Consider the following 20,892-nt stretch of genomic DNA (forward strand, 5'->3'; position numbering starts at 1 on the left):
TTAATGGTGTAACCAGGTGAAACAAAGGGAAAGAGTTCTTGCAGTGAGTAATAAAATAAAAGGTACTCCTTGCTGAAAGATATCATGGATGTGAGAAACTCTCTTGAGTTTGAGAGATTGGACAAGCTCATGGAAGAAGAATCTGTACAGTGTTAAAGATATAGACCTGCACCTGTTTCTGGAAGTTCCTTGAGATGAAAATACGGATTAGATTAACACAATGTAAATTACATATATACATACCTGAATTGCATTTTAAAATTTGGTGAATTTTGGTGTGTCTTACAGTTCTAGAAATAACTTTCTCTTTGCTGTAGCCACCTCTAGTGTTTTGCCCTTAAAGTCACATTATGAGTTTGCACTAAATACATGCATATATCTTGGGTTTAGGTCTGCATCATTCGTCATTGAGTGTCTGTCAATACTCAATACTTTCTTAGTTTAATTTTGAAATGGAGCTTGCAAGTACTAAACCAGAGCCCTTGGAGAGTCTCATCAGTTGTCTCTAGGAATCAGCTGAAATATTTTATCCTTTCAAACAAATTGGAAATGGGATTTGTGAGCATAGGATGATGCAATTATTTCGTATTATAACTAGTACAGTTACTCTTTGACCTTTAGAAAAAACGGAGAGTATTCTGAACTTTCCTGCTTTTTTCTAGAAAGAAGAAATCAGTGAGTGCAGTGAAGGGGGCGATAGAAATTATTTGAAGCGGTCGCAGAGTCACCTTCCTTATTTTACTGCTAAGCATCCCCCAGATAATGCTATTATCAAAGCTGGCTACTGTGTAAAGCAAGGAGCAGTGGTAAGTATTTGAGATCAGTGTGTTTCATTAATCAAGAACAAAGGTCCTAAATTGATAGTTGTACTTAACAAGGAGATGATTAAAAAAAAAAAAAGACATTGCCAGTAACTTCAGCACTATTGACAATATTAAGGATGGCTAAAGATAAAAATTATCCTCAGTAGCATGTAACTTATGTCTGTATTACTTCTCTTCATTGTTTCCTTCAATCTTGTGTTGTTGGAGATATTCTGGAGAGGAGAAGTGTGTACAAGAGACTTCCACATTCTGGTTAGTCAGTGCATGCAACTAGGAATTCTGTTCTACAGTGACGTACAGATCCTTATTTAGGTCAGCAGAAGCATCTAAACTAAGGTAGAAGTTCAGTGCCTCCATACCTTTAAAATCACTAAAACATTTAGAAAAAGCTAATTTCTCACTTCAGAGGAAGTGTTAAACAGTCTGAGTTGTACAAAAGTGGACATTCACATGATGCCTTGCTAAAAGGAGGAACAGATATTCTAGATTAAGCAAGATATTCATCCTTCATGAGTTCTCAAGACTCGTTTTTATCTTGGATTATGAAGCTTCTTTTTTGTAACATTCCTTTTTTGAGTTAAAAATAAACTAGAAACCTTTAATATACCATCTTTTAACATTTCTCATGGGGTATTTGTGCTGCTGAGTTGCTACAGTTTCAGTGGAGATTGTTGAAAAATTCTTATCATAGAAAATAGTACCTTCCAGAATTTTAAATTTTTGCAGTTCAGAAAAAAAACCCAAAACTGGGAAGAGTCTTGTAGAATTATTTTGGGGGCACTATATATATATATATATACATAACACACAAATTTGTGTAACATCCAAAAGTTATAAATATTATAGAAGAATAATTATAAATAAATAGGAATGATACAGTATCATATATTAGAACTATGAGACATATAGTTATATATAAGAATATATGAACACAAATATATGAATATATGAACAATGTGTAATGTGTATATTTGTATTTTATATGTAAAATATTATATTTGTTTATTTTCCTTTAACAGATGAAGAACTGGAAGAGAAGATACTTTCAGTTAGATGAAAACACAATAGGGTATTTCAAGTCTGAACTGGTAAGTTTCCAAACGTGTGTTATTTTCCATGTACATAGTTGCAAATAAATCTAAATAAATATGCTTGTATTGGAAAAATGTGCTGTACTGCTCCTGCAACTCTGAACTCTATACTGTAATAACTTTTCATGATCAGGGAGAACAAAAAATTAATAGGGTGGCTGTTAACTCAGACTTCGGTCTTGTCTTTGGGAGCCTGTCTGTAGGGCACTGAAGAACAGTAGTGGGATACATTCTACAATCACCCTGATTTTTGTATTAGTATCTTATGTCACTTTGTACTCACATAGAATTGTGTCCTTGAAACAGCTGGTCATTATGTGGAGAGACAAAACTTAGAATTCTTAATTTAAAGTTAGAATTACGAGGTGTTTTCTCATACAAATGATGGGATCTTTTCCCACACACTTCTTTCACCAGGGCAGCCAAGACAGACAAAGAGTTCTGCTGCTCATAAGCAACACTTACAGAGTCTGTTTTGGTTCCACGATCTTTCTTCCTCACTCATCACTCCTCAACCTTTTGAACAATTTTGACCAAATGTTAAATGCCTTCAGGCTTCATTTAAAAATGAAGTGGCTCGTATTGGAGACAGTCTGTTTTTCCCAAAAAGGAGTCCCACACTTACTAAACATGAGAAAAATCTGTATCTAAGGAGTGAAGTCTGAGTTGTAGAGTATTATAAATGAAGGAATTGAGTTTACAGGCCAGCTGTAAGATGTAAAATGTGAAGAACCTGAATTTCAGGCTGTTTCTGAAGAGAACTTTTGCTTTACTTTTAATGAGGGAGCATACAACAGTAGCAGGAGTTTGATCTTGCATCATTATCTTTGTTACTGTCAGCATAACACAGTTCTGACTCATTGCCTATAATAAACCCTTTGTTTTTATTTAAAAAAAAAAATCTGAGTGCAGATTGCTCACAAGCAAATTCTCACTCAGTGGAGAATTGTACTGTGGAAGAGTATACTAGAAAGGTGGTAGAAATGCATACACTTTTAGTGTTTCATCGTGCTCTTTTCAGTTTAACTGTTTTGAAGAAAATAAAATCTTGTAGTGTCCTCTGTTCTTCAGGCTAATATCCCCTTTCTGCGGTTTGAGGAAGGTACTGGACTGACCATCTGTCAGACTAGAGGGAAGTAGATCCTGCTTCACAATTTTTACTGAAATTAGGGGGTTTTGCATTTTAAGTCATCCCTCTTCAGGGAATTAAATACTGAGTAAATAGAGAATATAGTGTCCTTTTACTGGACTACAGTGGTTAATCAAAGAATTCCATGGTTAGGAAACTTGATCATGATAATCATGTTTCATACTAGGTTTTTAAACAATTAGGATCCACCTTGTCAGTAATGTGTGGGGTCTCCTGTTCCTAATGAGAGTAATACAAAGATAGGAAAAAAGTTCAGTAGTGGTTGTTTGTCATGCCTTTGTGGTTAAGAAGGCTAAGGCATGGAGGTTGTGTTTGGCTAGTGTAGCATCAGACTTCTGATTCTGGAAAACTTCTTTCTTTTGGACTTCAGTTCCCAGTAGCTGCAGTCTTCAGTCAAGTATGGCTCTTTCTTGAAATCAGTTTGTCCTGACAGCCAACCTGCTCACCAGTACTTCAAATGACTCCTACTGGATATCTTGAGGTGCTGTTGCTTTGCATCTGTAGAAATATATCTGTGTTCTGCTCTCAAAAATGTAAAAAAAATAAGTTGGGATTTTTTAAAATTGAAAAATGTGTGGATTCTGGGGATTTTTTTGTTATGATTGTTTGCTGGTGTGATGAGTCTGTGTCTCCCCCTCCACACTCCCACATAATTATCTCTCCTCTTTTCAGTTTAAGGAAAAGCCCATGACAGTCTTGAAATACAACAATATCAGACTCAGAAAATTATCATTTCTCAGCTGAAGTCTTTCCTGCAACATCTGTCGGTGTTCCAGGGATGATCTTGCAATTCACGTTTGATGTATTCTAAAACTCTCTTGTAATGTATGGGTGAACCTAGGAAGAGTAGGGAGAGGAGATGGGGAAAGAGGGGCAAAATAACAGAAAACACTGAGTTTTAAACTCTGTACGTTTGATCAACTATAGACACAAATGATCTCATGAAAACTGACATTTGAGGGTGGTTATATTTGGGTGACATTTGATGTTTGCTGTAACAACATAAATCTCTTTGTATACATAATAGAAATTGTAAAGAAAGTAATCATTTCAGAGCTGATAGCTTTTGTTTTGTCTATAAGCTGAAGCCAACTGCAGTAGTCCATTGTAAGGTTGCTTAAAGAAAACACAGAGGTAAAATAAGTTGTTGTTTGTTTTACTGCAACAACCACAGGAAAATAATAGTATGTATGACATCATGTTGTCATGGCAAAAGTGAAAGTATTTCTGTTTGAATGCTCTCACCTTTTTTTTCTGTTGTGTGAAACTTTGACAGAATTGTAATACTTCATGGTAGCAGAATTTTCATATGCTTTAAGAATACTTGCTCTTTTACAGGTTTTGATACGATTGATTTTTGTATTATTTTTAATTGTATTGAGTATAAGGTACAACTAATCTTATCTAAAGCCATGTCATGAGGTACAATTAACAAAGCATCTTGTATTGTAGCATTTCATAGCAAATAAATATAATGGCTTTACTGAAATAAATTACTTGAGGCCAGATTCAATTTTGTGATCTAGTTAGGGGAAGGGAACAGGGGTGGTTTTCCTCATTATGGCAAGGTGAATGACTGTTTTGGGGTTTTTTGTTTCTTGATTTTTGCTTCCTCTTCGTTGTAAGTGCCATGGTTGGTTTAGTACTTAGAAAAGCAGATTTTGGTTGACATCACCTTTTGCATAAGTGACTGCCTTGAAAGTCTCATTTACCATAAGTCTGCTGCTGTCAACTGTCCTGACCTCTGGCTTTTTGACTGACTGTATTCTAGTTGTTAGATATACTTTACTGAAATATTTTTGCTTTTTTTTTTTTTTCTTTCTAGGAAAAGGAACCTCTCAGGGTTATACCACTTAAGGAGGTCCATAAAGTTCAGGAATGCAAACAAAGGTGAGGAGAGAAGCACTGATAAGATTACATGTAGCACCCTGTCTTGTGATGGCTAGACTGTTCACTGGATGGAAACAGTGGAGAACTTTTTAATAACTTCAGTGGGTGTATGCATGGGTGGTACCCTTTACTTACAGGACAGTGAGTAGTTTTGTGCATAAAACTGGTTTTGAGGGTTCTGCATTAGTGTGCCTTTCAAACTTGTAACATTCAGTAGAATGTAAATGCATTGGACAAGGGTGGAACAAAGGAGTATGATGCAGTCATGAGGGAGAGGTGCATGGGTGCTGTCTGATTTCAGGCAGCAATTTCAGGAGTCTCTATTCTGCTCATATAATCTCTTAACCTTTAGAGGACATTACCTTATGCTGGATGGCTGAATTCAGATGAGAATACTTTCTCCTGCTCTTTTCCTCCCACCAAATGGCAATATACTAAGGTATTATTTGCCTTTGTAGTTTCTTTTTTTAGCAGGCTACTGCTTAGGACTAATACTTTGCGAAGACACAACAAAATATAAATGTGAAACTTTACAGAAGGTTGACTAAAACAAGAAATATTTTTAAACTTAACATGATATGGTTTAGAATGCTCCAATTGAAAATATATATAGCACACATGCCCACCGATAAACTAAAGAGTCTTAGGACTAAAATGAGTAAGAGATGATGGTTTTCTTTTTCTACTTGGTATTTACCAAAAAAACAACAGTAGCATGATAAAGAAATGCAGAAAATCTTGAGTTCCGATTCCTCTGCGCAGCCTAGAGTCTTTTTAAAATAAAGTTGTACTTGCAGTTGAAGTATTTTTGTGTGTTTTCCTTTACAGTGATATAATGATGAGAGACAATCTCTTCGAAATTGTAACAACTTCTCGAACGTTTTATGTACAGGTAATTTATTTTTTAAACTTTGGGCAAAAGCAGGGAACTGCCATAGTCAAAGCAAAGAAGCACTGCTGTTGTGCTTTGTATTTAACTATGACATGATTTATGGAGGGAATGTGATCTTCATTACCTTTCAGAAAGGTGAATGTAAGAAATACTCCATGTAACAGCAACTGTTTTGTTGGTAGTGTGTGAAAGCAACAGTAAATCCTAATGTGATTTTGTTGACATTTGGGTCTTCAGATTCTGTAGGATCGACTCAATATTTTAAATCTTATACACAAAAATTCAGTACTTCAAAATATAGTAGTTGAGTTTTCATATTCAAGTTGGTTGCCACATTAAAATGTTTGCTAAAGCACAGCAACATTTAGGCTTCAGTACCTATTTGGTAGTATGTATCCATATGCACTTTATTCATTGTATCTCTGTTACCTGTTAAATGTTTGGATATAATGTAAGTCACGAAGACTTGCTTTTCCTAGCAATGTGATGCTTATAGTACTGGAAATAATTTCTGAGTTTCTCTGGTAGGATCAGGAAGGCCTCTATATAGTCTCATGCAGGCAGTGGTGCTAGATGCTGAGTTAGGAGCATAATGAAGTGACATGTTGCAGATGTTTCTTGCTGGATGGATGTGCTAGTTTAATTAAGCTGCAACCTAATGAGAGAGCTTTAGTTTCTTATCTGTTTTTATCCCCGATATGTGCACCCTTGGTATTACTGTTAATCTGTTGCGGTTTTGTTGGATTGTTCTAAGTACGTGTATAGCTGACCCCCGACAGAGACTGATTTTTATTTTGCTGTAACTCTTCAGTAAATACCTCATAGAAGTAAAGTGCAACAGTGACTGAAAAGTGCAGAAGTTATGTCATTGGCCAAAGTCTGCTAAGAGGAGTCAGCTGATCTCCTGTAAGAAATTCTGTGGGTGCTTTAATTTTTTTTTCTTTGCTGAAAAATTAAAATTTGAGTCTAGAGTATGCAAATAGTGTTAAAAAATACTTATTTCTTGCTTATTTTTTTTATATAACTATATACATATAATAGTAAATTCAGGGTAAGATTTTAAGAAATGCCTGGGTTAAGAAATTAAGTCCCTATGGCTTTAAATAACAGGCTGCTAAAGTAGGGTAAGGCTGTCACTTTAATGCAGATGGTCAGGATGCTGGGAAAGTTGAGAGTTGGTTATGTTAAATATAATACATGTTGTTCCAGGCGGACAGTCCAGAAGACATGCACAGTTGGATAAAGGCAATTTCTGGGGCCATTGTAGCACAGCGGGGACCTGGAAGATCAGCAGCTTCCGTATGTTATTCTGAACCTTAGAGAAAACATGATTAGTTGATGTTTACTTGTGCACATGAAGTTCTAGTTGTTTCTTCCTTTTGCCTGTCCTCTATCCTGTCCTGTAGTAACGTGGCATCTTTGCATGAACTTTCATACAGAATGGCATAAAATAATTTGCATTTTTAATTGAGCACTTATCTTAGTTTTACACGTATGTAATTTTATGTGCACTGTATTGTCTTGAACACGTAGATAATGCAAATGCTAACGTAGAAAAGTTCTGAGTTCAGTATGATCTTTGTCACTATGCTGCTACTAGCTTGGAAGTAAAATTGAAACTTTCTAATTCCTGCGAGATGTTCCTGTGAATTGCAGAATTTTGCAATCAAACGGCAATATTCTAATTTGGTTTTATCAGCTCTACTGAATTGTCATTTTCTATTGCTGATAGTTCATCATATATTCAGATACAGGTTCAAATTTAAAGTAACTTTGAGACATCTCTGCTCGCATGAATTAGTTTTTGCTGTTGGGAATGTAGTGTGAACACCATCTAGCATTGCTGAACTGAGGCACTGGGACAGATGTTAGTATTTGTGAAGCCCTGTGGATGCCAGCATTTCACACTTACTTGCATTTAAACTGTATTTGGATGTTCAGTACAAAGTACATTAACTTGTGAACAGTGAAGGTTGCTGTAGTGTCACAGTGTCTCCCAGTATTTAACAAATGGAATACTTTCCAGTTCAGATGGTGCAAGCTATGGTTTTCACTTTCTGGCTATGGGATGTTTTGTAATAAGCTGAATATATCATTACCCCCACAATCTGAAATCTAATCGTTTAAGTCTGGCTTTTGACTACACATTTGCATTGGTATTGCGTTTCTGTTAACTCAGTCTAAGCACTCAATTATTTTAGGCAGCTGGGAGCTGCTTCATCCTTTTAGATAAAACTTCCTGTCCTAAATTCTTTTTCTTTTTGGGGGAATGAAAATATGCAGATGACTTCTCTTTGTGTATGCTTTTTTTTTTTTGTGGGGCTAACTGAGCAATCTAGCTATTACTGTCTGCATCACTTCTTTCTTTTTCCCTCTCTTCTCCTCTTTCCCCAAGTATAGGTTACTCTAATCTTAGCTTTGCACTGTGTTCCAGATGCGGCAGGCCAGAAGGCTGTCGAATCCTTGTATACAGAGGTATACATCAAGAACTGGTGAATGCAGCACGTATGTGGGCTCTCATGTAAACTTGCCTTCTTAACAGAGGGCTGGGACTAGAGACTAATTTGCACTATAAAAAAACTAAACATAATGCTACCTGTTGTCATTATCATTACTGAAGACTAACTCATAAATTATATCATTCACTTACAGGTTTGCACTGGTTTTTTCTTTTAAAGTAATTGGAAATTAAAAATGGCAGAAATGTATTTATACTTCAAAGCATACTATATATTTAAACATAAGTTATGTGGTGTCATTTTAATAGGAAAGTATTAAAACTAATTTGCATGAGAGTTCATATTTCCATTTTACTTTACATTTATTTAAAACTGCGCAAAAGCAAAATTAAATTTAAGCTACCCACAAACTAATACAGATGCGTGCACACAAAGTATGCACGTCATAACTCTGGCAGTTGGAAGGGTAATATTGTAGCCTGATTTGCATGGCTTATAAGTCTCTGCATGAAATTATTAGTTCAAACATAGAAGCATTATAATGTATAATCGGTACACTGTTCAAAGCAGTACACCTTAAGAGTAACACAGCAGCATAGTCTCTTAACTGTGAAATTACAGTCAGTGTGGGTAGTAAAATCTTGAGTATTCTTCAGTTCAATTCAGCAAGTTTATTATAGAGATCTTGTCCTAATATCCCTTACTTTTGTCCTATTTGTTGAACTAAAATTATTAATAACATGAAGAATAGTGGGTAAATCACTGAATCTTATGTTCTTCTAAAGCAAAGGTCTTCTAAAGCAAAAAGTGGAGTATCAAGTCAGGTATGAAATAAGGCAATGTAAGTTATGTGAAATACTTCACTGAAATTGAACACAACTGAGGTCCAAAAAAAGAAATAAATTGCACAGCTCCTACCAAATAATATTATTTAATTTATAAAAAGAAATACGGTAGCACTTGGCAGAATCCATTATGTTTAAAATTATGAATTCATGTCATAGCATTCTAAAAGAAACTTGGAAAACTACTGTGAAAAAATAAGTATTTCATTTAGGATGTATATTTGCATCTTGGACACACATCTGTGATGGTTTTTATGCTAACAAATGCGCTTGAAAAGTGACTTGGTTGGTGTATAGCCGTGGGCTCGCAGATTTCTCTAGTTCATGTACTAACACTGGTGATGGCAGAAGTGGCAGCAGCTGCAGCTCCTAAAGCCTGCAGAGGGAAGTACACACTGCATCATCGCATGGCGTCTGATTGTGTCGCCTCCCACTGTATCCAGCACTGGTTTAGATACCCCAGGTATTGAGACATCTGTACAGAACTGATAGATACGATGCAGAACCTGGGGAATTTTTGTTCTGGAGATAGAGCTGCAGATGATCCGGCAGGATATCCTAGGATATCTAAAATGTCACTCTGCCTATGCTTTAGACATCTAAATCATTCCTAGGTAGGCTGGGAACGTGTTTCTGTCAGTAAGTAAATGGTGGAAGCTTCTTTTCACAGTATCAATCTAATAGAGTTGTATAAAGGTCGACAGAATGGCAGATAACAATAATAAACTCAAAAAATAACTTGACAGAAAGAATAGCTTGAAGATCAGTTTTCTTTCTAGGTCCATTCACTTTGGACATTGTCACACAGTCGTGATAGCATAAAATAGTTATTGTTTTTGTTTAGTCCCTGGAACAAATTGGGGAGATAAGTACCCCAAGAGGAGGGAACTGTGAAATGTCCATTACTTCAGGAGTTAGGGTATGAGTGCCTGGTGTGTACAGATATGTTGGAGTACATTCTTCTCTTGGAAGGATGGCCCTTTCAGCGACCTTAAAGTGTGTATCTTCAAAAGGTTACTTAACACCTTAGTAAAATGAGAAGCTTCTTTTTGCTGGACTGTATTATAAAGTCTAAAGAGCTGCTGAGCTTGATTTGAGAAATTTAATTTCCTCAAATGAAGAAACTGATGTTGCTGTCACTGCTGTAAGCTCACATTTAATAACACGCTGCCTTGAGGAAAGCACCTGCCTCCTGCTGCTGTGGCTGATGCTTCGCTTTGTGTATTTTCTGCCTTGATTTTTTTTTATATTTTTTTTTTTTTTTATTGAGAGTGAAATCTGAAACTGCATCTTTTCAACAGTGAATTCATCTGACACGTGCTCTTCTTTTCCAGGAGCATACCGAGTCTTCTTCCGAACCCAACCATGCTCTCCGTTCTGCCATCCCAGCCCCAGCCACCTCACATTCCACCACCACTCACGGCAGCCCTCTGGTCCCAAACCCTCACGCCAAATACCCTGCCTTGGAGAAGCGAGGATTTCACGAATCTTTTACCAAGGCCAAGCCAGGGAGCTACAAGATCCAGGTTGTCGCTCCAAGAGAATCAGCTTCCAAAGTGACTGAAAGGGGCTTCTTGGAACCCCAAAGTAAAAATGGCACTCAGGAACAGGATCCTGGCCTTGTGGATCTGGATGATGCAAGCCTTCCAGTTAGTGATGTGTAGCGATGGAAGTGTTTGGAGAATGATCCATTTGTTCGGTCCTCTAATTTCCTTGCTCGGACTTTTAACCAAAGAAAATTATAGGAAATGAGAACAAAAAAACCGGAACACTGATATTTTTTTTTTATATATATATATGTACGTGTGTGTTTCTGTGCACACATGTGTATATATAATGTGTTTGTATATTGCCTTTCAGCTGAGGGTCTGAAATGGACCTTAGGCATTTTCTCAAAGCCTGATAGTAAATTACTTACTAGGAAGGGGCCAAACTGCACAATTTAGAAGAAAAAAAAAAAAACCAAACCAAAAGACAAAACCAAAAAAAGTACTACTGCAAGTAAGCAAGGTACCAGCAACTTTTCATTCCTAATCTGGAGAATTTACTAAATTTACAACTAATGCTATATTGCAGAAAACTTATTGCCAACAAATGTGACTACTTAATTTCCTTTTGAACTACAGTAATATTTTAGGCATAGATGAGAATTGTTTCCCTCCATGACTTTCAGATACCAGAAAATGCACAAGATGTTTCTCCTGTTCTTTAGGATCAACAGTGTCAACTGATTTGTTATCAGAATGAGAATTCTGAACTCTCTTGGAATTCTAATCATGGTGCTGTAAAATTTCCACTAAAATAATATTTTGAATAGTCAGCCTATTTTTGATGCACTCCTACAGGTGGGTTATAATTTTTTGCACGTTTGGGTTTTAATGGACTGCATGTAATGGTGTTTTGGAGGGGGGAGAAGAGAAATTGGACTTTTGAATTTGGACACTTTAGATCTTTTGAACCAAGTAGGGTTTCTATGGTGTTACATTAGGCTTTGCAGCAATTATTTTTCTTAAATGTCTAAATGTATCGTTGGGTTACTGTTTTGAGAATGGTTTCCTTATCAGTGCTTCGTGGACAGTTCTTGTTTCTACATGAATCAGTGGAAGAGCTCGTCTAGTTTTGTCATTATTGGTACTGAACTGTTCATAGTCCTGCAGTCGTGGCCTATAACTTTTGGTGCACTAATAATCTTAAGTGCCTGTGTTTTTTCTCACATGGTTGAAACACTTATGGATTAGTTATGTACACAAACCATTCTTAATGGTTTTAAACGTTGGCTTGGAGTTGTTCTGAATAGCATAGTTCGAAACAGCTATTTAAAATAGAAAACTTACGCTAGGGATACCAGTGTTCTGGTATTGCACCTACTAGCTGTGCAATATATGTTTTTAGAAAATGAATACTTGTTTGTGTACACTGTGTTATGGGACTTCAGTGATGCAAATGAAAAGAACCTTTACATTTCAAGTATTGGATTAGATTGAGTGTGTACTTGTCACCGTTTTTGAAAAACGTTTGCTTTAATGAAAAACCCCACAAATATCTCACGCTGCTGCTTATTGTGATTCAGATTGTCCAGTTTTGTGATACTTTTTTTTGTCTACTGGAACCTAAGATACATATCATCCAAGTCCATCTTCTCTCCAACTTCCAAACTGACTTTCTGCTTGAGAGATATGGATGGCTTTACCACAACAGTTTGTTGATCCAAGGATAGAATAATTGGTGTCATATTAAGAATGAAATACCTAATTTCAAAACCTTAAATTATATCAGCACCTTCATTATTTTTTTTTTCTTATCCATAAGCTAACTAACCACTGTCTTAAGGCAGTGGTCTTTGTAAATTACTAGTTTTGTTTGACTCTTTAGATATATGTGAAAACTACCACAGAATTGGAAGTTACTGTAAATGTCTGTATTAGTATTGTAGGTTTTAACTTCTATAAAACAATAGCTCTTTAAAAGCTTATTTTTTCATAAGTACATTCTGTGTGGAAGACACTTTGCATTGAAATATTTTTACTGTAGTCTAACATCCAAAATCACTTGCTCTGGTACAGCTTTGACACTGCATGTTCATTTTATTATATTTTGGTATTGGCAATTTTACACATCGGGTGGAGGTAAAGCAGCTCCATTATGGGACTTACAAAAAGAGGGGAGGAAAAAAAAAAGACGAAAAAAAGAGAACTACTGTTGTAGTTCAGTAGCATAGGGAAATATTTGTGGTTGGTAACTGTCAGGGTCTCCTATTTATCAGTACTTTTATAAATCTATGAAAATTGTTAAATTATTTTAGAAACAGTGCTGTAAATATGTCACATTTAAATTGTCAATAAATCAGTTTGGGTAACTTAACATCTGACTGAGTTTCCTTGCACCGTGTGAAATATTTTATCAGAACAATATATTCCTTTTTAGCATACAGGAGGTCAGATTATCTTTTATCCAGCTAAAATGTCTTAAATTCTTCAAGGCTGATCAGGTGGTGTAGCCTAAGGGAGAAATGGAACAACAGAATGAGCTGTTTTACTGCTCTCAGTTTATTCAGTGGAATTTTTACATGTTACCCAAGGGCAATTGATTGGGTTTCTTCTGTGCATCAGTGGGAGGGAAGAGATGATGCATAGTCAAGTTAACCATTTGGAAACACTAAGGAACTGTCTGAAGGGGGCGGGGGGGAACCCATCCCAAGAGAACAAAATGTACTATGCATTTTTATGGCTTTATGCTGTTACGTAAGAAAGAGATCCTCTCTCAAAAATACTCTCCTGAAATAATGGCACCTGTGTGACCTCGGGAAGCACCTCGCTGTCCGGTGGACAGTGTGACAGCATCACACTTGAGTGACTGCATTTCTCAAGTCCATTTTTCCCTTTTGTAAAGCAGCACACCTAGTCATGCTGTCTCAACAGTACGCAACCTTCAGCTGAATGGAATATTTTATAGAGGCTGCACACAGTTACCCAAATTCCAGTTTGACTGTGACATCTTCTGACTGCCTTATCCCAGGTAAGCCCATATCTGCAGTTACACTGCTGTCAGAATGTGTGTACAGTTGCCCTCAACCTTTTACTCCGTAACGTGCAGCTTCTGGAGGAGTTGCTTCCACTGTAACCAGCTGCACCACAGACCAGAGTTGGTAAGAAATGTGTATATAATTGTACCTTTGGTAGCCCACCTCCATTTAGGCTTGGGGAGGAGTGGCTGGAGAGCTGCCAGTCAGAGAGGGACCTGGGGGTGTTGACTGACAGCCAGCTGAATATGAGCCAGCAGTGTGCTCAGGTGGTCAAGAAGGCCAATGGCATCCTGGTGTGTATCAGCAATGGTGTGGCCAGCAGGGACAGGGAAAGGATCTTGCCCCTGTACTCGGCACTGGTGAGGCTGCACCTTGATTACTGTGTTCAGTTTTGGGCCCCTCACTACAAAAAGGACATTGAGTTACTTGAGCGTGTCCAGAGAAGGGCTACAAAGCTGGTGCAGGGTCTGGAACACATGTCCTATGAGGAGCGGTGGAGGGAACTGTTTAGTCTGGAGAAGAGGAGGCTGAGGGGAGACCTTATCACCCTCTACAGCTCCCTGACAGGAGGGTGCAGAGAGCTGGGATGAGCCTCTTTAGCCTAGTAGAAAGAGACAGGCCAAGAGGTAATGGCCTCAAGTTGTGCCAGGGAAGGTTTAGACTAGATGTCAGGAAGCATTTCTTTCCAGAAGGTGTTGTTGGGCGTTGGAACCGGCTGCCCAGGGAGGTGGTGGAGTCCCCATCCCTGGAGGGGTTCAAGAGTCGGATCGATTTGGAGCTTAAGGATATGCTGTCGGTGGGAACTGTGCTAGGCGAACAGTTGGACTAGATGATCTCCAGGGTCCTTTCCAACTGAGATGATTCTGTGAAATGAGACATTTTCAGCTTTCTCATACATCACTAAGTTCTGAAAGCAGATTGCTGCAGTAGTGTGGATGTTTCAGTGAGGCCCTTGGTTACAGAGTTAGATACTAATCCATGTACAGCAATACAGTTTATTCTTCCCAGTAATAAATGTCAGAATAAAGTGCAATTACTGTCTGCAACTCAAACTCATTTAAAATAACAGAAAAATACCATTTCTAGCTCATCTCTTGTCACATGCATCTCCACTGGTTTGCTTTCAACTTTTTTATCCTCTAATTATTTTCATAAAAATCTTAGTTACTTTTCACAGCCCACTGAGACCTGAGCCGTGGTCCCTGCAATAACGTGGATGCTCTCTCTTATGTGATGTCTTGCCTGTTTTCACTTGCTGTGTACTTGCTGCTGCTGCCACTTGATTTAGGAGGGAGTTGAATTATTCTTTATGGTAATAGATTTTTAAACCCGCTGTGTTACATCAGAAATTTACAGGCGTTGTAACTGCTAAATCTGCAATCCACGTGCCTGAAGGTCACTGTCAAAGGGTAATGGTCCAGAATATGGTTTAATAAACTGGCATGTGCCTTAACCTCATGGATTAACAGGATGTCAGCACCACCTAGAGGTCATGCTCTAGCTTTAAAAATTATTCAAGTAGGGCACTGTACTTTTAAAGTATATTTCTGAATCTTAAAAATCCATTTTGATACTCCAGTTATGTCACTGGACTACTCAAAGTTGGTTGTTTTTTTTTTTTTAAGCTCTTGCTCCTCGTAAGCTTTGAATAGCAATGGCAGCAAATTGAAAACAAAATGAAACATCCCTTTCTCCCTGCTGGTTTTTAATTTACCAGTTTACTGCTGGAGAAGCTATGATGTTATAGAGGAAAAGTGAATAATCTTGTTAACCTGTCCAATGAATAATGAAAGCGTGAGGCTTGAAAGACACACCTATGTCCAGAAGTGTAAGGCAGTAACTTTCTGTACTAAAAGCTCTTGAGCTGAGCTACTTGACTTTCAATTACTGCACTTTAAAATTTCTGAATTGTGCCCAGGAAGCTGGTTATCTGGAATGATGCAGCTGGTCAGAAGGACCTTTAAGATGTCCTGTCCGAGTACAGTCTCTTCAACTACTGGACTGGAAGGGAAGCGTCTCTGCTGCTTTTGGTAGGCAAAGCAACGCCACACACAGACACGAGTTTGGAGGTAGACCAGAGGAATCGGGGCTATGGACTTGAAGGAGGGAACCTAACCGGTTTGAAACTTCATTCTTCACGAACTGAGCTGCCATTTTAATAATTGTACTTTTTGTACTTTTTGACTTTGAGGTTTTGCAATTGCATATATAGGTTCAGAAGTCAAAATTCCGTTCAGAAATTAGTTAAAAGGACACACGGCCTCACAGAGTATTTCCTGTCATTAAAATGACTCTGTTGGTAGAAATTGTTGACATTGAAAGGCTAATTTTTTTAGGGTTTATAGGAAGTCTATATTATGACGGATGTAGAAATCGGTGAGCACACCAAAAAGGTGCATTCCAAAGCTGTGGGACAGAAATTCTGTTCTGTTCTACAGATTCAGTATTAACTTGAGGGTGGGAGAGAGGGAAGAAATGAAAGAAGGAAATTTAGAGCATTTTTAGCCTAAAAGTTAAACTGAAGCCCTCTGTTATGTATAGTTTTACCTTTTATCAGTTTTATTTAATGTCTTTATTCATTTACATTTTGGACCATAATCTATATGATGCTCCAAGCCAGTAAGCTGCTAAAGTACTTCTGAGATCTTCCATGGAAGTAATGAAGGAAACTCTCTGGAAAATTAAAGTGTGGGGCCTATTCTGAATCATGTCCCAAACGTCTGCCTCTTTTTTTTTTTTTTTTTTTTTTTTTTTTTTCCTTTAGATTTTCAGCGCAGCCTCTCTGGGAAAGAAGCTGGTACTCATTTGTAAAGGCACTGTGTAATGATGTAGTACTAGTTGAATATTGCTCTTCAAAGTGGCACCTTTGACACCGTAATTAGGGATTTACATTTAAAACGACTGTCATTCTGCATATCAATATGCACAGTGACCACGTCTTGTAAGAATTTAAACCACTCTGTTGCACTACATTCCTATTGCCCCATTCTCAGGACACCAAGGGCAAAGGCTGCTCTCAAGAGGTGGGTGTCAACTGCATGTTTTTATCGCAGCGTTTTTGTTTTCTGTAAATCTGAAGTAATTTATGAAGCTTCAACGCTCGTTTTACAGTCCCTGCCTGTAGCGTAGTACTTGTACTCCTAGTTGTAGGCTTGCCCTCTGCCATCAAGGAAAAAACCACGTGTACACAGATAACATATTTTAATTGTTCAGATTGGCAGTTGTTCCTGGGGGCAGTTATTTGGTTTCCTGCGAGGCTTTACAAAAGACACCCTGGTCGTTCGTTTATTTTGTAGATTATGCCAACAGCTGTCAAGCACCAGGGCTGAATGCACATCTGGAAAAGAACATGTAGTTTTTAAAGTCCCCGGTCTGCAGCCATTCTCTTGCAAAGTAATGGCATTTTTTTTTCTGTATATAGCAGTGAACCCATCATATGGTTTTAAAGTGCTGCTTTTTTTAAATTAAAAAAAGTAAATATTTAACAAAATAGGGAATTCCTACAATGTGAAGTCATGGGGTTTTGAGGGGTGGCGATAGGGGTGTTATATTCTGGCCAACAGTATTTAGGATAGCATAAATTTTCCCAGAGAAAGCCTGGGGGAAAGCCATTAATGAATGAAGCAAAATGATAATGCAGTCATAATAAACCTAGAAAAGCTTTCTGCAAAACCCAAGCTCTAAGTTTCCTCAGAATATAGGCATTTTGGTCACCTCAGACTTTCCCCATCCTCTTTCCTCTTTCTGGCCAGGACCCTTCCAGAGTATAAAGTTAACCCCTTCCTCTCCTGCCAAGTGTACGCTTTACTTGCTCCTTTACTTGCTCCTCGCTTCCATTCTCACCCTTTCCACGTGTGCCCTTACTCCAGAGCCACCTCCCTGGCCCATCTGCAGCACCAAGGTGAAAAAGGTACCACTGGGAGTAGCAGCTCTTAACACATTTTGCTGCTTTTGGAAACTGATATTTCAAAGGGAGTAAACGATACATCTTCGGTAACGTGACAGCATCTTCATGGGCATCCAGGAAAACTTGCTATATCCAGGAAAACTTGTAATATCCATGAAAACTGCCTTTAATAGGTAACACAAAAGCGGTGTCCCACTGCAGGAAAGGCTGACCTGTCCTGGCCCCTACACAGAGCAAGGCTGAGGCTGAATGTTGGGGCGAATTCTGGATCCCTGACAGCAGTATTCAAACTTTTTTCATATTTTTTTACAACTATTTATAGCATGTGATCTCTAGATGGAGCCTCCTGTCATTCATTGAGTTCTGTTTGAAAAGTAGGAGATTAAATATTTTACTAGTGTGTCTCAAGTATTTTTCAGACCACATTCAGACCGCTCTCCGAGTGTTGATAACTGTCTGCTAGCTTGGATAGCTGTTCTATCTCCCCCTATCTATGATGGGGGAGAAATAATAATCTCTGGGTCTATAATGCCTTTCAGTTGTAAGGCACTTCTACACAGATTAGATGGGCAATTAACAAATATATTTGTCAGTAAACTGACTTGTTAAACCCCTAAAATCTCAGTTATTCTAGAAAGTGAGATGTTTATTTTCAGCTGTGTGTGCACCTATGTGAAACCTATAAAATTCATGTTATAAAAATAAAAATCAGATTAGCGTTCACATCTTTACCTGGGTTAAGAAACAAAAACCGTAACGGCAGAAGGTCTTCCATGTTAGTCCACTTATTTGGAAGTGAACTGCTAATTAATGGTTTTCACATAGGACTTTGGGATGTATTTCCCTTCAGTGTTTATCAACAAATGTACATCCCTTTTTTGTGCTATTTATTTTTAAAAAATATCGGCTAGTGTATTACAGGTCTTTAGTAGTCTTTATAAGAGCTTGAAACTGATAGTGCTGGCTGAATTGTGGGGAAAAAAAAAACCAACAAACAAACATATATCACAGGAAAGATAAATATACTCAACTGATGTTTCAAATTTTTGTGTGAGAATGCTATAAACTTGCAGTAGTACTTGAAGTAGTTAAATATTTCACCTAAGATTTGCAAACTTTATAAGCTGAGCAGTTAAGTAAATACTTTATACTTTCATTGATTAATTACTCATTTCCCGAGGCAAGGATGCATTCACTTTACTTATTTTTGAACTAGGGGATTGACTTACTGAATTTTAACTATTCCAAGGAGGTTTCTGTCAATGGGGCTTTTGTTAATGTATTTTGAGCCTCCGTTCATGCTTTGCCTTTGCCGATATCAAAGGATACCAAGCTAAAAAAGACAAAACATCCACGGAGAGAGGGTGACTGACCAAGGAGCTTTCCCCCTGCGTGCAGTTTTCCCCCTGCCTACGGAGATAAGGCTCCTGTGGCTTCAAGCAGTAAGTTATCTGACGAAGGCAATGGGATAGAAAAGCAGATAGTCCTACACTGCCCAGAAGAGCTAAACCCCACAGTAATTCACTGGTCTTTGAATACTTCGCTTCTGCTTCCAAATAGGAGCTTGTAAGATCTTTTCTAAACCTGTATATTTTTTTTTTTCCACTAAAAACTGTTTGTCTTTCCTTAAAGACTTGTCTTTATTTAAAAGTAAAGGGAAAAAACCCAAAACAATCCCAAAACAACCCCTCAAAGCTTATTAAAAGTAGCCAACAAGTAATGAATAAACAATAATTTGGAAACATTTACTATGATTATATTGTATGTTTACATATATACATACATAAAAAAGTTAAACTTTCAAACACTTTCAAACTTTTTTCTTAAGCCTTTTTAGCACTGTAATGATTTTAATACTCAGAAAGTTTTGCTGTGAGTTGTTCCAGATGACTACTTTACTATTTTGATCACGCACGGTATTAAGTAATTCTGAAATGTCTCTTTTTGCAGAGCGTAGAAGTTGCTGGAAAACAGCAGGTGTAAGGGGTTCGTATTGGAGCTTTTATTGGGAACGTTGGCGCCGATGTGGTTTCCCACCTTCAGGTACTCAGGAAGCAATTAAGTAAGTTTTGCATATTTGTGGCTTTGTGGTCACAGTTTGATAAGACTTTATATTGTTTCCTGGAACAATTAGATTTGAATTTTGACACTTGAGATGCTGCTTCCACCTGCTCAGGCAGCTGGTTGTTTAAGATTATTCCATTTTTCATAGGAAAAAAGACTTTATATTCTTCTGTATGATGCAGTTGCTGGCATTCTCCATTTCTCACTCGCAGCTCATCTAACAGCTAATAGCATTTCATCTTGCCTAATGGTTTGTAAAGTTCATTAGGTCCTTCGTTATTGGGTGCCCGATCAAGACACACTTAAATAATTACATATTGGTAGTCTGTTCAAAAATTTAATCGGTTTATAATTTAAAAAAATGGCTGTGCTCAATTTCCAGCTATTAGTTCTTGTTATACCTTTCCCTGCCAGCTTTGGAAGGGATGTCTTTTCCCTCGGAAGGTGCTTGTGTGTAATTAAGTTGCCTTTCAAACCACCTTGTATGTGCTCACAGAGCATATGGCGCAGAGGCTTCTGCCCGCCGGTTCTGGCGGTTGCACAGCTGCCAGATAAATTGGATCAGCCCGCTTGTGGGATGATGGAAAACTGCTCCTTTTTCTTATTATTTCTTTCGGATTAACCTTCTGCTAATTGCTAGTAGCCCGGGAGCTGATTCTCCTCTGCCCGCTGCTTTTGGGTACCAATTCTCGGGGAGGACCGGCCCTTCCCGGCAGGGTGCCCGACAGCCCCCCACCTTTACCCCCACCCCTTCTCTCTTTCTAGCCGGGGACCAGCTGGTGGCCCAGCCCTCCCTATCAGATAGAAATGTAAATCCACGTTTACTTCAGATTGCCTTTCCCCTAATTCCTGAAGAGGGGAAGAGCGTCCCACCACACACACACACACACAGAGACACACACCCTCCTCCTTGCTGGCAGGAGCATGTTATCAGCTTTTCAAGGCCAAGTTTAACAGCTCCGTGCTAAAATTTGCTCAAAAAAAAACCAAGTCGGAGGGGAGGGGGGCATGTTACTGCCCGGGGGAAGGGGAAAGGGGGGGGTGTTACTGCCCGGGGAGAAGGGATGTAGCTGTCCGGGGAAAGGAGGTGTTACTGGCCAGAAAGGGGTGGGTGTTGCTGCCCGGGGGGGGCGGGTGCCTGTGTGTTATTGCCCCCTGGGAAGAGGGGAGGTTCCTGCCCGGGAAGAGGGGGTGTTACTGCCCGGGAGAGGGGATGTTCCTGCCCGAGGGAGGCGGATGGCGGGGGGG

At 38.3% G+C, this 20,892-nt stretch overlaps 1 protein-coding gene across 3 annotated transcripts in view; it reads left to right on the forward strand.

Moving 5' to 3' along the window:
• The window catches only part of PLEKHA1 (pleckstrin homology domain containing A1), a 38,427-nt gene extending 25,415 nt beyond the window's left edge, over positions 1-13,012 (forward strand). The window contains exons 7-13 of one of the 3 annotated variants that reach the window (XM_026851397.1): positions 663-806; positions 1,844-1,912; positions 4,891-4,955; positions 5,784-5,847; positions 7,057-7,146; positions 8,282-8,352; positions 10,486-10,825. In XM_026851397.1, coding sequence (XP_026707198.1) covers positions 663-806; positions 1,844-1,912; positions 4,891-4,955; positions 5,784-5,847; positions 7,057-7,146; positions 8,282-8,352; positions 10,486-10,711 — 729 coding nt within the window. In that variant the 3' untranslated portion in view covers positions 10,712-10,825. Of the gene's footprint in view, positions 1-662; positions 807-1,843; positions 1,913-4,890; positions 4,956-5,783; positions 5,848-7,056; positions 7,147-8,281; positions 8,353-10,485 lie in introns of all 3 variants that reach the window. The other 2 variants (XM_026851398.1, XM_026851396.1) reach the window with 2 other exon arrangements.
• Positions 13,013-20,892: the final 7,880 nt, after the last annotated feature.

This window comes from Athene cunicularia (genome assembly GCF_003259725.1).
Source record: "Athene cunicularia isolate RWA chromosome 6 unlocalized genomic scaffold, athCun1 chr6_part1, whole genome shotgun sequence".
In the NCBI taxonomy this organism is placed as follows: domain Eukaryota; kingdom Metazoa; phylum Chordata; class Aves; order Strigiformes; family Strigidae; genus Athene; species Athene cunicularia.